Genomic DNA, 16,918 nt, shown 5'->3' on the forward strand with positions numbered 1-16,918 from the left:
TATTTTATGCATTTGTCTTATCGTCTGACTATTCTACAGGAATTCACTTTAATTGGCAGCAGCGCTGACAGCTCTTTTTAGCACATGCATTTAAATGCCTCATAGGCACTAGACCCTACAGGACCCGTGAGTTTGTTTTGACAGAGCTGGTGTGGCCTTAGGCCAAGTCATTTCACCAGCCGTGAACATGTTTATATAAAAGTACAACTCATGTCATTTTTTGCAATTACTACAAACAGAACAACCCTTCTCAAGGTAAAAAATGTGTTCAATGACATCACTCTCCAGAAGGGTAAATTGCACGTTTGGCACATGAAAATATAACACATTGCAAAGACCAGAACCAATAAAAACTTCAATTTCAGTTTAGAAAGAAACAACATCATCAGAAATAATGTAGTGGGATTTAAAAACAATCTAAACAATGCAAAGCAAGTGATGAATGAAAATTGTATTGTTTACAGTCCGGTAAACACTTTCTGGAACTATCAACATGTCACTTTGAGTAAGACGTTCTGTAAATAAATCAAGTAGTACATCTTAACATCAAGTAAATAAAGAGAAAATTCACAGACAATTTTACTTAAAACAGCGTTCAGTAGAAGTGTCCAGTTGATCAACTGATAGAGCATTTACCCATCAAGGTCATGGGTTCTGATCCAGGGGAATGAGAGTGATGTGTGTAACATGCATGCTTAAAATTTCACTACTGATAAAAACGCATACATGTCGGCATCACAAATCTATCGTGTTACCCCCAATAAAGTATTTTTGTACTGGGCTGTGGACCTGAAGTTCTGGTCTGGAGCCAAATTGACGCGGCGAACGTGGAGCTCGTTCGCGAGAACACGTGCTCGCTGGTAGAAATACAGTGAGAGTTCACGGTCCATGAGAAAGTTGTGGTAGACAGTAGCCAACCGAGTGCACAGCTTTAACTGAGACCTCTTGGTGCCCAGGTCCATAGCGGCAGCCAGTGCAAGATGATAATAGCCAGCCGCGTCAAATGGGTCCTGGAAATTCAGAGGATACGTCAGGATATTTTAGAGCTTGACAATGCAGATGTGCATTATGGTTTGCAAAGCAGCACTTTATTGATATTTCTCAAAGCATCTGGTTAGGCTTACTTTTACTGTGGGTATTAAGCTCTTTTTCTATTGACTTGATATAATGATCAGCGTAAAAGTGAAATGATAGAATCATATTATTTGCAAACTGAATTGTGACTGGTTATTGCATATCATTTATTTAGCCAAATTTACACTACACACAAACTATATAAAGTGTCCTGACAAAGTCATTTCAGACCTAAACTTGCCTAAAATTCAACACCATTTAGCAGTTTTTTTGTTTACAGCAAATGCAAATATAGTAAGATGATACATAGTTTAGAGTGGTTGCACATGGTCATGCGGTAACAAATAATCATGTATTCAATATGTACTTAGACTGCCATCTTCTGGTTTAGTAATGAACTTAAGCTATATTTTTCCATCCAATAAATTGTTGCAATTTTTTTATTTTTTATTTTGGTTAAAAACAAAGGCGAGTTTTCAAGAAAGTAATTAGATTAAGCCAGGACCAGGCCTTTGCTAGGACATTTAAGTAGTTTTAATAACAAAAAAATATGACTTCTGTGTATTTTGAGAGAAAACAATTCCACTATCTGTGCAAGCTGTTTTCAGTTTAGACCCCTCTAACATTTATTTTGGTCTACGACTAGTCTTCAGCCCTGTACGGGAAACCAATCCGATTTCGAAACCATGGCTTTAAAAATGACCAGGTTATCAAAACATCTCATCCCTGAGTGATTATTGAATCCATCTGATCCTCTTTTACCTTTAGATCATAGAAGATGATGTCTCCCAGTGTTTGGTAAACCCTGACATAATACAAGGCTTCCTCGTCATACTGCAGGGGTGAGGGACACAAGGACAGCGCTTTTAGAAAGTAGTGCTCTGCCATTTCAAACTGATCCACACAATGATACATGGTGGCGAGGCGATGGAAGGCCACACGCTCATTTAAATGGTCATCTGTAAGAAAAATAAAACCAGGGGAAAATTTGTTATCCATCTAGGAGACATTCTTTTCTAAAGGTTTTGGCAGTATTGTGAACATGAGTTTACCATGTGTGTCTTATTCTCAGAAGCAGATGAAACATTTGGCGGTAAACCACAATCTGAAGGACCATAATTCAGTGCAGTCTTATGCAGAGAGTGAGTGAGATCAAAACACAAGTCACATCTCTACAGTATAGGCTATACAAGGGTTTAAGGTGGAAGTGATATTTTAGTAATCTGACTGGGGTGGATTTAATTTTAATATACATACATGCATTTGGCTTTGACACTACAAAGTGCATTTAAGATTATATCCCTAAGTGTTATCCATGGGAATTGAACTCATGGCCATGGGATTGCTAGCACAATACTGTGTGAATTTAGTGTTTGTACATGTGTTAACTTACTCAGACTCACGCTTATGTCTAACGCAGTTTGTGCGAACTCAATGGCCTCTGAAAACTGTCTCAACTGCAGCAGGAGTTCCGAAAGCTTGTTACACAGCCTAAGCTGAGAGCGCACGCTGCTCGTCTTAACCGCAATGGGAAGGGCTCGGTCCTTATGAATGCACACAGATATACATGTGTTATATTTTTTATAAATGACATCACAACTTGCATTTAACTTTTGAATTTAGTTATTTTGCAATCAGAAATACGCATTGGAGGAAGTACTTTGACATTAATCTTGTTTATCATTTATTAAAAACCTCGTGTTAAAGCCACATTTATTCTCAGGACCTGCACATAATATACCCTGTAAAAGCAGATGGCTTTCTCTCTGTCTTCTGAGCTGTTGAAGAACACATCTCCTGCTGCTTCTAACAGCTCCAGGGTGAAAAGCGTGTCTCCTGTGCTCAGAGCCATGTCCTGGGCAACCTGTCACATACAGCAAATTTACTAGAGAGGAACATTTACAGTTATGCTTTTTGGCAGACACTTTTCTCCTTACAGCTATATATTTGATCAGCATGAGTGTTATCTAACGCACAGCTTTACCAGTTGAGCGGCATGAACCCCGTATTGCAAAATACTTTCGCAAAGCATGTTGGGAATGGCATGGTGTCAAATCACAGTTTATATTATTGTAGTGTATACAACCTACTATATAATGTAGAAATAGTAGTCATTGACAAATTGAAGGATGAGTCTTGTGTTTTAGAAAGTTATTTAAAGTACATTGCATCGTTTACATTGCTGTAGACAGTGGGCATTCTCTCAATTTAGTCCGCTACCTTTATTTGTTCTTGTTGATTCTGATTCTATTTCTTATAGAAAGTGTATTGTCCTGACTAACAATTGTCCTCCAAACTAAATTGAAGAAACATGAAACACAAATGTGGATACAAAATGCTAAACAGTGTATGCAATACACTTGAGAAGGCAGTTCATACCTGCACGTAAAGATCCACTAACTCCTTTTGTTTGAGGATGTGGTAAATTTTTCCTGCCCGTAGCCAGCCATGAGCCTCCTTCGTCTTTTTGCCCAAGTCAATAAAAATGGCCAGGCTCCGTTTGGTATAATCTAAAGCAGCCCTGTTTGCTCTGTGGCAGGATATGAGCAAGAACTTGTTATTTGGCATTTGTTTAATATGCTATCTAAAATTACTGTTCTACATGATAATTGATTTGCACAACATTGTAATTGGTGGCAATTCAAAATACTGCTTATCATTTTAGACGTATATCTGACTATTATATAATTTATAATATAATACAGATGGTTTCATCGGATGCATGTGTCTGTCCCGAAGTGTAGTCTGGCTAGTGCTTAATCATATAAATATTTATATTTTATGGTATAATAATTGTATTAACAAATTTAAATAAATAAATAATTTGTTGATTGTAACCTTGTCGCATTTAAGTTGATGTGTAAAGTTAAGTTTGGGTCACAAAAGCATGCATGCATGCTTCCAAACCGCCAATACCGTACTGTCACAATAAAAGTCTTACCAATTACCGTGATGTGTAAAATTGAAACAGTAATAATCCTAATACTATCTACTGTCTTATTATTTAGACCAGTAACTAAGATATGCAACAACTTCCTGAATACAAAAAGTAATCAATAATATTCATCATATGTTAGAATGCTAAACATTACAATTATTTATCAAACTGAATACTCAGAAAGTCACATTCTAATTCTATATTTTATTATGAGCGTGTCAGTGCTAACCTCTCTGTGCCCAAGTTCAGGTATAGCTGGCTGATCTTCTCCAATATATCTCCCTCTAAACTCTTGTCTCCAATCAGCTGTACAAGGTTCAGTTGGTATTCATTGTAGATGATACACTGAGCTTCATCTGGACACACCTCTTCATACAGGTGACACAGCTGACGTATGGCTGCCAGCTGACCTGTGCAACAAGCAACATGATGATACAATTGATTATATACGTCACTAAATCCAATACTGTGTCTTGAGTCATTGTAACACTTACTCTCCATGTCATCAATGTGGACAGCAGTCAACAAGGCCCACTCATAATAGATCTTCCCACTCTCATAGCTTCCCTGAGAAATCAAGTGTCTCCCTAACTCAAGAAGCACAGCAATAAAACTGAATTCATGTCCTTCGTCCTCTAGCTCCGAGAACAGCTCCACTGAGCGGGTGAGGTATTCCTCCGCCAACCTCTTGGCCTTGACTTGCAAACACATGAACCCGAAGTTGGCCAGCACTATGGCCCAGTTATGTCGATCTTCGAACTCCTCGCAAATCTCGACTGCAGCCCGGTAACTTTCAGAAGCTTGCCGGATGTCTGTGGAACGTCTGTACGCGATGGCACGCATATTGTACACCACCCCCTCCAACGGAGTTGTGCAGTGCTCGGGGAGAGACGACAGCACGCCATCAAGAACCTCCAGAGCTCTGCTGGGTTGCTGGTTGTAGATGTGCAGCCATGCCAACCACATGAGAGCATCAGTGACATCTGACTGTGTGACGCCGAATGTGCTGCTGTGATCAAGGAAGGTGAGCATGTAACACACAGCTCTATCCGGCATGCTGTGTCTGTGGAAGAGCCAGGACAAGCACAGGGCATGGATGTAAGTGAGCCCAGGCTCCTCGTTGGTGGGCACTAAAGAGACAGCATGGGTCAGATAAGGAGCCACTTGAGTTGGGATGGTCACCCTGGACAGCTCCGATGCATTTTCGAGTAATAGTGAGATGCCGCAAAGACAGTGTGACACTGTGGCTCCTACCTAGGTAATTAAATGAGCACATTTTTTAATATATACATATATAAATACAGTATGTAAGATGGATATCTCAAGATGAAGTACCAACCTGTAGAGATGCTCGACGTGCACAGCTTTCAGCCAAATGTGGCAGACCCCGGTCGCTGTAGAGTCTTGCCAACACCAGGGAAGCATGGCTCCATGTTGCATCACAAGCCCCTGAAACCTCATCAGCAAGAATCTGAAGTCTTTCAATGAACGGGATTGCGCTCATGCCATCTTTAAGCTTCAGGTGGAGTTTTGCCAAAAGAAAGCAGACTCTTGCTTCCACATATCTGTTCTGGGCCAAGATGGCCTTCTTTAACACATATTTTAATATCTCAGGCTCCTCACAACCAAACAGACAACCGGGAACTGCCATTAACACAGCAGAAAAGCGCTCTGACAAAGAGACAAATTTATCATGGTTTTTCTGGGTTAGGTAGATGAACGCCAGGTTGGAGTAAATGGCAGAGAGCAGAAACATGTCTTTGAAATAATCCCCGGGTACACTCAAAGCTTCCTCGAAGTAAACCCGGGCCTGTGAGAACTTGGACCTTCCCGCACAGAGCTGTCCAAGAAGGAAACAGATTCGACTATGTGCCCATGAGAGGCTTTTCTTTCGAGCTAATTCTCTGGCTTCTCCTAAATATGCCACTATGTCTTCTTCATCAGAGTGACCCTGAAAATGTGAGATGAGGAATTCTGGGTAAGCGCTGTAAAGGAGAAGGAATTCAGGGTGGTGATCGTGGCTGTTCAAGAAGGAGAGGAGAGCATGATGTCCGTCCGGACTTGTGTTCTCCTGCTTTGAGCAGACAGAAAAACGTAGGGTTCCCTCGGATGCCTCAGTATCAACGGCTTCTTTTTGTGTTTGGTGCTTGCTGCTGATTGATTTAACCTCATTTCTTGGGCTCTCATTCGACTTCCTCAAAATGCGGCTGACTTTATGTTTTAGATTGTTTCTTTCTGTTTGATGACTCTTGTCTGGAGACAAAATATAAAAATAGTTTGGTATTTTAGTTTCACAAACATTAACATTAGAAATATTCAACATTTCGCTGCCATCGCTCCAAAACTTTGGATGTCCAATTTTGCTCTTTTTCAGGAAATGGAACAAAACTCTCTACCTATAGGCTACTGTGTTGTCAAAGTTGACAAGTCATTTTTAATACTTTTTTAATTGGTTACATAGTATATTTGCAATAACCAGTGACAAACATGAAGGTTGAATAATAGTAACAATTTATTGCCAAAAATAAAAATCACGAAATATGGAGATAGGAAGTACGGCGGTGATTTATGTGTTCACTTTTAGCGCTGAAGACCGATCGGCGTGTATGACATCGGAGTACCGCGAGACTTAATGCAGCGCTGCGCAGACTGAACGACCGAAGACCGCGCTACTGTACCGCGCTACTGTGATGTCATATGCCGCTCTGTTTGCGCAGCGCTGCATGAACGTGAACAAAAGTTCGCGAGGACTACTGCGCTAAATAACAATTGCACAAAAACGACACTCTGTATTAAAGTGCTTAATTTTTTTTAAATAATCACACAAATATTCACTTACTTTGAACTGTTCCTGGAATTTCCTTCGTCAGATCTGTAGTAAGTAAAACAAAAGTTTGTTAAAATGATCCAAAAGGACCCAAACGTGTTGCGCTTTAGCGCCTCTAATGGTTGAATTAACGACGTGTAGCCGCAAGGTGGTTTGGGCTGTCCTCTTGAAGCGCATTTATTAACTACACAGATTAATAAAAGTGAGTTAAAAACTGTCGTAGTCATGCATGCTATCTGTGTTGTAGTCGAATAAACCGTAAAGAAACACGCGACAACATACGGCTAATTGAATTCTCACAATAACGGCATTTCGACCATGTGTTGGTTTCGGATAAAGGATAAAATAGAAAGTGAATTGTGTTTTATGCATTCAGAGTTAAGAGCGCTGGCAGGGATGTCAAGTAAAAGATCAAGAAATGGTAGCGGTTCCGGGCTGGATGTCACAGCTCCGAGATGGGAGGAAAGTCAAGGTAAGAACGCACTAAACACACGGACGCAGCGCTAACAACAAGCTCCATTGTTGTTTGCATTGGTTTAGATTGCATTGACGTTTGGACGCTTTTGGTTTTACAGATTTTTTCAACCCTGACAAACTGCTGTTATGTCCATATGACCCGAGTCATCTAATAAGGGCCTGCCGATTTCCTTACCACCTCATTAAATGCAGGAAGGTTGGTTTGCAAGCCTTTATGTACCTTTTTTAATCCAATACTCGATTCCAATTTCTACAGGATTGAATGTAATGATGTTAGTCTTTGAATACTATTGTAATCTCCCATTCTTGCTTAATATATAATTTTACACCTTTACAAATTTAGCTTTAGATATGAAATCTCTAATTCTGTTTAGGAGTAATAAACTGAAGTGTTTGAATTTGAATGAAACATTTTATTTGCTTAAATGAGTCTTACCATTTTCATTGTAACAAAGCAGCTGTGCGTGAAACATATTGACTATGAGCAAAACATTAAAGTTAAAACTAAAAATGTGAACACACACACAGGTTCAAAACAACTCCACAAGCACATAGCACAATACACACACACACACACACACACACACACACACACACACACACACACACACACACACACACACACACACACACACACACACACACACACACACACAGCGTGGTTATCACTGAGAACCACATATTTATTATTTAGATAAAAGAGAGAAACACAGGTCAAATATTATACGGACTCCTATAGGAGTTCTTATATGTTATAATTAATAAATTAAGCTTTAATTTCCATTTTACTATTCTATTAATAAATACGAAAATCTTAGGGTGGTTTCACACTAGCACTTTTGGTGTGCACCCGGGTTTGATAAACGTCAGAGTTCGGTTCGGTTTGGGTGATGTGAACGCTGTCTTCCGAATCCATGTGCGCACCCGCAAACTGTACCTGAGTCCGCTCAAAAAGGGGCGGTCTGGGGTGCAGTTCATATGAACTCAAGTATTCTTCGCTGCTGATATGAACGCAATAGTACCAAATCGCGGAAGTGAACTGCTATTAATGACGTATACTTCGGTAGAAAGGACTGACGTGCTCCAAGCAGAGAGCTGTCTCATTTCTGTTCACCTTCAGCGTTCTTAAGAGCATTTGCAGTACATTCACAGACAAAAGGACCACTAAGCACTGAAGCGTTGGAAACCAAACCCCTATGGTTCAAAAACATAAATGTATAAAAGTGACACGAGCAATGTTATGCATTTTGACGCCTTCTCCTGCATATTTGTTACAAGCGACAGGGAAAACGTCTGCAGGCTGATGACGCAAACGACCCGCAGTTCGGACCCAAAAATAATAATATGAACTCGGTGCAGGGGGAGGGGCGAGCAATCGAAGTAGGGTTCGGACCAGGCAATCGAACTAAATGTGGAACCGACCTTAAATTCTAAAGCTGGTATCAGCAGCCCCCCGGTCAGACAAACAGGGCAAAACAGTATGCAGGCGGTGGCAAGGAACCCAAAACTCCAATGGAGAAATAAACCTTGGGAGAATCCAGGCTCAACCAGGGGAACCAGTTCCCCTCTGGGAAAACTTGTGATTTGTTCAGTTTGCTTACATTGAGCAGTTGTGCATCTGATGTAAATGTCATTTTTAGAATCACCCTGAATTGATCGGTGAGTTTTGGACGTGTCCATTTAACGCACGTCACTTGATGAGAAAAGATGAACTGTCCCATCACATCTCGACCTGTTTGGACCGTTGCTCTGTTAATGAAACTTATGGTAAGCCTTACAACATTTCACTAGCATTGGTTTTAGAAAACCTAAACATACTTTCTAAGTAAGTAAGGAAGGAAGATCCTTATACTGTGTAAATAATGAAGCGGACTGACATTATACACTAAACTGATCTGACCTTTGAATGTTTAAAGTGGAGAGTGATAACAAGTTTCAAATCCCTGTGAGCACCTGGACTGCCCCTGCCTGTGATGAAGACTGGGATGAAGGTAAGAGTTGTATATGAAGTGTGTCGGTTGATTTCTCAAAATACGCTCAGGTTGTGCAGTTGTGAGCCAAACGGTTTGCTCCACCCCGACTAGTTGTGCCATTGGCGGACATGCCTGCCAATGTTGTTGGGTTGGGATGTTCAAACAAACAGAACAATGCTGTGAAAGCTCCACACGGCCATTTGTTTACACATTTTAGGGAAATGGGAATCCAAGCATCTTTCTTAAAGTTCTTTATGTGGACTAAATCTGGGATAGGAGAAAAGTATATTATTATTATTATAACTTGGTTATATATAGTTTTTATGATATAAACGCAAGCTATTAACATCAGATCGTGTCTGCATTTTACAGAGATGGACAAGAATACAACAATAGCGTCATCCTTTGTCTGGGGTATGTCCACGTCTCCGCAGCCTCAGGACAGGTTAGTGAAGAGCTTCTTAAACTCCACAACAGTATTGAATCTCACTGTGAATATTAATTTTGGTAATTCTTGTAAGATTGAGCAAATGTGACCCTGGACAACAAAACCACACTTTTTTTTGCGTAGCAAAGTTCAAGTTTGGTGAACTCTAACCTGTGAATTCACGTCACGTAAGTGCGTGAAACCAATAGAAGATCAAAACGTCACAGCGTGACCTCTCTGTACAGAAATAAAACAATGGGGGAATCGCTCCCGCCAATCTGTGTTCTCAATCCGTACCACTCAAAGCATGGCTCTAGACTAATTTTTCCCTTTCTCAGTTGGCCGCACCAATTTACAATTTGATCGCATCCTTTTTATAATAATCATAATGATCTTGAATAATGACCTCAGTTGATGAATCGTCTTTTAAAATAGTCGGCTATAGACTGCTTCATATTTGCGCTTTAACACTTGTGAGCCAAATAAATAAAAAATAATTGCAAAGAAACTTTGTATATGTTATTTTATACAGGTGTTATTATTTAGTTTTATTTTCAAGTTATATATTGGCTATGAAATGATCTGACAAAAATTAAACCTGTCACTCTTCACAATCCGCCTTTATTGCCCTCTTTGCAAAAATATGTCATTTTGCCACTGGTGTTTATTTTTACCACATCAAATTAAATCAAATTAGCTAGCTCAAAACTCAAAAGAAACTCAGAACTAAATTATATATGTACTTTACTACACAGTCATAAATAAACTTAAAATACTTCATCTTACTTACCTCTCTTGTTAAATGATCTAAGCACGCTTGTGCTCTGATGTGTTTGAGTGACCGATTTGACTGGTTCAGACAATGAGTCTCGTGAGTTCAGTGTTTCAACAAAATTAATCGATTCAAATGAGTCATTACGTCCCGAATCGGACATTTACGGACATCGCCGCGCAGTCTGTTTTTCACAGCTGTTAGGTAGAAGGAAAACACTTTACTCTATTAGATTTTTCCTTTGTCATCTGCATGTGCGGCACACTTGTCAGGGAAGAAAAGGCAATATGTTTTTGAGCACATTCACACCCAGCTGTAATTCAGGTAAAAATAATCTCAGTATCCGCCACCTGAAACATGGATTCTCTCTTCCGACCTTGCTTTTGATTAAAGTGTGAGGGAGAGAGACAGTTCAGAAACCGACGTGTTCAACTTCATTACGCGCTGCGCAGAACAATCGGAATAGGAAATCAATGTTCTCAACAAGAGTCAAGTCTGACCGTGGTATAAGACTGGTTTTGTGGTACAGGGTCACAAATGGGTTGAATCGTATAATTTTCTGTATTAGGGAGGAACAAAGCAAGTTGACCCCTGGGCTTAGGGCACCGAGAGTTCTTCCCTGGAAACTGGGAGAGTAGCTGCCTGCAACGATTATTTTGCAAGACTTCCACTGTACAATTAGCACTGGACTCAAAGAGTGTTTGGTTACTTGTTCTGTCATTTGTTGGTCACTAGTGTTACAGTGACAATTTTTTCCGTTTTCCAAAGGTGGAGCTGTTAGAGTTGTTCTTGGCTTAGTCAAATTTAAACCAGACAAAAAAAGAGTTTACAAGCAAGATATTTTAAAGACTTGTTTGGGGTGCTTTTGTGACTGTAATTGTACTGTACCTTCTACCATCTTGGTTTGTTTCTCTTTGATCATTCTGCTTTTTTTCTAAATAAATTTGTGAGTCTTACCCAGTTTGTAGTTTGTGCCGACATCACATTGGCAAGATTTCTTCAATAAGGTCATGGTCTCCTCTTTAATTTTCTCCACATCCAAGGCAACAATTTGTCGGTCCTCATCTTTCAAGAAAATTTCAGATGATCTGTGGTATATCCATATGATACAGTTACATTTACGTGTACTGTAAAAACAGTTGTTACCACAGACATGCTTACACCTTAAAATCCATGAAGTCAAAGACAAGGTGCGTCCCAAATACGAATACTCATGCACTACTGTATGCCATTTTGTAGTATAGTAAATAGTAGTTCATAGTGCTTAAGCTAAGTGTAAGGGTGAGTAACAGATGCACTTACTCGCAAACAGAATCAGTTGCTTTGACCATACTGGTCTTGATAAGTCCGATATCACCAGTTTTCTCCAGTTTCCCCATAAACCACTCATAACAGCCCACCAGCAGGCCGAGGATGATGATGTTTTCACCAGCCTGGAAGCTCAGTTCATCTGGCCTATCAGCACCATACTCCTCTGTGGTCTCACAGACTCCTATGGCTTTTAGTTACGGTTTTATGGTTTAATGTCTGAGATTGTTTGACTTCCTAAAATTATGGTTTCTTTGGAATTATGTATAATGTGAGTATAATATGAAAATCACAAAATGCATAAAGCTGATGTTGTCATGCTCTTTGCAATTTCGTGTTTATATTATATATATTTATTTATAAATTTAGAACAAATCTTTTTGTCCATATCCCAATGTCACCGGTCTTTGAACGAAATACAATGTGCTTTTTATCTCTAGTTGAGTTATAACAAATAACAATTATTTGAACACTCTCACCTATTGGAAATGGAAGGTCACTCGTCCCCTTTCCTCCACCCACTAATATAGCGTCTGGGCAGGACTTTAAAAACCATCTTGAGAATCAGGAAGAAATGTTATACTTTAGTTTTGGGGAGACAGTAGAGTATTATGATATTCCAGACGATATTCCATACTCATGAAAGGGTATGACTGGTTCCAGAGCTGGTTTTGGTTTGGTTCCTCTAGATCCATCAGCCAGGGATAGCACTGTCCATCCTGATCCTAAGAATGGAGGTTCAAACAGGGCAACATCTCCCTTCTCCAGGTACAGGTCACTACCTGATGTAGAGCTATCAAACATCTGATTGGCAGTGCAGCAGCCAAAAAAGCACCCTTAAAAGTAAACAATGCTGTTTGGGAGCAATGTTGATGTCATGGTGATATTTAGTTATGTTTTGTTCATGTTTACCTTCTTGCATCAGAAAGCCTCTATACATAAGATGTAATTCCTCTTCTTTAATTGAGATTTCAATTCCAGAATCCTGATCGAGGGACATTAACCAGAACTCCTGGTCCATGAGAAGATTTTCCATACATTGACCTAAGAAGCCTTTTGAAATTGGAAAAAAAAGTGGTGAGCTATAAGTTTATGTAAAAATGCTTGTAAAATACACAAAGAAATCCAACAGACCCATTCTGTGGTATGTTCTAAACTTCCATATTTCTTCAAAGGTGTTAAAAGTGATAAAGATAGTCCTTTCCCCACTGTTAACAGACACCAAATGTGCCGACAGTTCCTATCAGAAAGAAAAAAGACTCATTAATGCCTCATGCTCTGTAAAATGTATTTTGATTAACATATGAAATGGTTTATAATCTCCAAATAGTGATGACCATACAGAGATTAGGGTCGTGACCTCTGTGAGGTCAGCTTCCAGCACACGGAGTTTCCTGCACAGCACTTCCTCTGTGCCCTTGTCAGCAGGAAGTCGATCTGGCCCCTCCACCATAGTCAGCTGCATAGCCAACACTGCAACAGGAAACGGATTACAGTTAAACATGCCCCATTGCACCCTCAAATCACGTTTCATACAGAAAAATATTCGAGTCGGCTCTAGTAAATGTGTAAGAATGACTTGGTTGTTCATTGAGAGTAGTGTAATCTAAGGTGGTGTGTTATAATAAACAAATCTAACTTTAATACACTGCTATAAATTCTAATTCCAGTATTCAAGTCTAATCTAACACTTTTAGACTGTTTTTATATATGCAGTTTTTTTTGTTAGATTTGCCATTTTCCAAGAGCAATATAATGGTTAAAATCATAGTTTTGATATTGATTTTGAACATAATCATGTGATGTTCCACTGTTGTGTTTAACCGAGAGGGTTAATAAGTGACAGTCAGTGAGTTTGTAAAGTCCAAGGTATGATCTCTAAAAGTGACTCTTTTTGAGCGTCACCACCAGCTCAGAGTTTGATGAAGCACATCAAACATACGATACCATGCCGCCATAACATCAAACGGAAGATGTATAAATCATAAAAAGTTGAGATGAAGAATTAAATTGAATACTTTTCCGTAATGTTTAAACATTTATTGAGCCATGATTTTGTAACTTTTTTAATAGTCTGAGATACAAGGAATATATTGACTGAAGTTACCTGTAGGTACATTGTCCTCAGAAGCCGCTGAGGTTCCTTTGACACTTCCCCTTGAGGTCTTAAAATCTGAAGGCATGTTTGCACACTTCATTTTTGCTTTAATTATGACATACCTCAATGTGACATTTTATTCCTTCAATTAAACAGTTTGATCGAAAAACAATTTCCAAGCAGAGTAACATTAATCCACACATTAAGATTTACAATTCATAAGTTTGGATCAACTGTTACATACAACTAGAGGTTGCTGGGAGTAAATTGATACGTGGAAGTACTTCACAGAGCAGGAAAGTGAAGAGACATGACAGAATGTAGAAATACTTTGCTTCAATGTTGCTCAGCATGTAGAGAAAAAACAAACACACAAAATTCCCTGCTTACCCACGCCTTTACTTTTGGGAGTTTCCATAATAATATCCAATTCATGTCGTGAGTATTCAATCGAAAGCTCTCTACCTATCGATCTTTTTTCATCAGGATCGTGCTCCACGCCGTTACCGGTGTTTTTTCTAGTTGACATCCCGACACAGATGCGTTTAGCGCAGAACCGTATGACCGTGCGCTCTCTGTCACGCGCTCATCCCACTGACACGCATAAACGCGCACAGGTGGCGGAACTGATTCAACACTGCACATTACATCACGACAAGACTCGGTTTCCTTTCCGATCGCAAATGTTTAAACAACGTGCAGATATGTAAGCTTGCTGAGGGTATTGGTGTGTGCACAGAATGTGGAGTTGAAGCGCTTTCTACCTAGATGTTACCTTGGCACGCACACTTTAAACAAAAGTTAATAATCGAGTTTTAAAGGAACAAAGAGCGTTGACGATTTTGTTTGCGGCTATTGTGTTCTCAGACTAGGTAAAGGTGTGCCTGTAGCCTATATGGGTGGTCTAAACGCGGACAGTTTGGAGAAAGTGTCAGCCCCTTCCTCTCAGGTCGGGGATTTAGGAAAAGTTTGAGCTACTCAATTTAATGTAACATAAATTACAATGGCAATTGTTCATTATAATATACATAATATATAAACAATATAGCCTATGCCTCTCAATTGTTGTCAATGATGCACTGCAGTTTGTCATTACTTTTTTACGGCAGGGACACTAGATTACCGGAAAGCACGTTCTTTTTATTTTACAAAAAGATTTAGAATTGGAAGAATTAACAGTTACTTTAATAAATAAATGCATCCAATTTTAACCTCAGATGAATGTGCGGGTCAATGATTTCTAAATCGCTAGCCCCCTATGAAGAAAACCTTATCTCATTGGAAAACTAAGTCAGTTAACCATTTTTTTAACAACTTTGGACAATAGACAACACCACATGTTTAAGTAGTAGTTTGACTACAAATCTGTGCTCTTTGTATGTACAGTGCCTTGCAAAAGTATTCATCCCCCTTTCAATTTACTCACATTTTGTTATGTTGCTGCCTTATCTTAAACTACTTGAAATACATACAAATACATTAATATGTACTCCATGCACAATAATGATAAAAAGACACATTTGTGACATATGCAAATGTCTTACAAATAAAAAAAACTGAAATAAGTACATTGCATAAGTATTCATAAAATAACTAACCCTCTCTCTTCTCTCAACAGGTAGTGGTCTAGCTTTTGTTGAAACTAGTCACTTTGTATTAGCGCCAATCGTACTATTGCTCTTTTATGACATATCGCTTATTGCTCCCTGAACTCTTTGTAAGTCGCTTTGGAGACTATGCGAATGCAAACGTAAATGTCCCTTTTCTGTGACACTTGAAATTTAGCTCGGAAGCATTAGTTTTGCTTGTTTATGTGCGTACACTTCAAATCGAGTTAACCTGTGGCTAATTCAATTGAAGGAGTATGATTTGGAGTGCACATCCCTCGATCTCAATAAAGGGTGCAACAGCTGAAAATACACATCACAGTACGAACCAAGACACAAGGTCATTAGAGCTCTGAGACCGGATTCTATCAAGACATAGATCCGGTGAAGACTCCTGAAAACAAATCTGCTGAAGGTTCGCAGAAGCATGTGGCCTCCTTTAATCCTTAATGAAAGAGGTTTGGAACCACCAGATCTCTTACTTGAGCTGACCTCGTGTCCAAACTGAGCCATCGATGGAGAAGGGTCTGGGTTAGAGCGGTGACCAAGAAGCTGATGATTACTCTGGTTGAGCTCGCATGCTCATAGTATATGGAGAAACTTACAGAAGGATAAACATCACTGCAACAAGCCACCAATATGGGCTTTATGGCAGAGTGGCCAGGCTCAAGCCTTTGCTCAGTGAAGACACATGAAAATAAATATGCAAACTTTCAACAAATCTTTCAAACCGTCAAAAACAAGATTTTCTGGACTGATGAATCTGTTTCATTCATCGTGCCTCGAGAAAACCAGGCACTGCTGTACCAAACCATCCCAATAGTAAAGTGTGTGGAAACAGCATCATGACGTGGGGGTGTTTTTCAGCTGCAGGGACTGGGTAGAGTGGAAGAAAATCTCAACGGCACAAGAGACAGTGATCGTGAAAACCTAGCCCAGAACATTCAGAACCTCGGATAATGATCCTAAGCACACAGCTAATGCAAGAGTGACCTGTGGACAACTCTGCCTATGTCCTTCAGTGGCCCAGCTAGTGCTTAGGCTTGAACCCAACTGAACATCTCTGTATAAACCTGAAATTGTCTCCACCCAACCTGACAGAGTTTGAGAGGGTAAGAATGGTAGAAAATTGCCAAATGCAGATGTGTAAAGCTTGTCACATCATACCCCCCAAAACATTGGAGTCTGTAAAGGTGCTTTCGCCAACTGCGGAGTCAAGGGTATACTTACTGTATGCACTTTTTTTATTTAAAAAAAGTCACAAATCTGTTTTTTGTTTTGACATTATTGTGCATTTAAACAATGATTTAAAGTAGTTTAAGATGAGGCAGCAACATAACGAACTGTGAATTAAATGAAGGGGGATGAATTCGTGTTTAAGGTATGTAGCCTACTGTATGTACTGCGCATGTGCGTT

General features: G+C 39.5%; 2 protein-coding genes across 3 annotated transcripts; one reads left to right on the forward strand and one right to left on the reverse strand.

Moving 5' to 3' along the window:
* sh3tc1 (SH3 domain and tetratricopeptide repeats 1) lies at nucleotides 1–14,493 on the reverse strand. The gene is made up of 18 exons (XM_079454364.1): nucleotides 14,285–14,493; nucleotides 13,904–13,969; nucleotides 13,139–13,269; nucleotides 12,931–13,036; nucleotides 12,709–12,849; nucleotides 12,434–12,632; nucleotides 12,276–12,352; nucleotides 11,791–11,986; nucleotides 11,446–11,576; nucleotides 6,852–6,884; nucleotides 5,352–6,265; nucleotides 4,507–5,266; nucleotides 4,242–4,422; nucleotides 3,454–3,604; nucleotides 2,816–2,938; nucleotides 2,468–2,618; nucleotides 1,837–2,033; nucleotides 1–1,010 (listed from the first exon to the last, which is right to left on the reverse strand). The coding sequence occupies exons 1-18, from the start codon at nucleotides 14,421–14,423 to the stop codon at nucleotides 744–746; spliced, it is 3,963 nt and encodes a 1,320-aa protein (XP_079310490.1). The 5' UTR covers nucleotides 14,424–14,493; the 3' UTR covers nucleotides 1–743.
* On the forward strand, nucleotides 6,941–11,447 carry LOC306893646 (gametocyte-specific factor 1). 2 transcript variants are annotated; one of them, XM_079455589.1, is made up of 7 exons: nucleotides 6,941–7,041; nucleotides 7,216–7,311; nucleotides 7,415–7,512; nucleotides 8,957–9,083; nucleotides 9,233–9,307; nucleotides 9,662–9,734; nucleotides 11,057–11,443. In XM_079455589.1, exons 2-7 carry the CDS (start codon nucleotides 7,236–7,238, stop codon nucleotides 11,124–11,126), a joined length of 519 nt encoding a protein of 172 aa, XP_079311715.1. In that variant the 5' UTR covers nucleotides 6,941–7,041; nucleotides 7,216–7,235; the 3' UTR covers nucleotides 11,127–11,443. The 2 variants fall into 2 exon arrangements, with proteins under 2 accessions (XP_079311715.1, XP_079311714.1); XM_079455588.1 differs by having other exon boundaries at nucleotides 6,960–7,311; nucleotides 11,057–11,447.
* Nucleotides 14,494–16,918: the final 2,425 nt, after the last annotated feature.

Source organism: Barbatula barbatula (assembly GCF_947034865.1).
Source record: "Barbatula barbatula genome assembly, chromosome: 1".
NCBI classification, from domain to species: domain Eukaryota; kingdom Metazoa; phylum Chordata; class Actinopteri; order Cypriniformes; family Nemacheilidae; genus Barbatula; species Barbatula barbatula.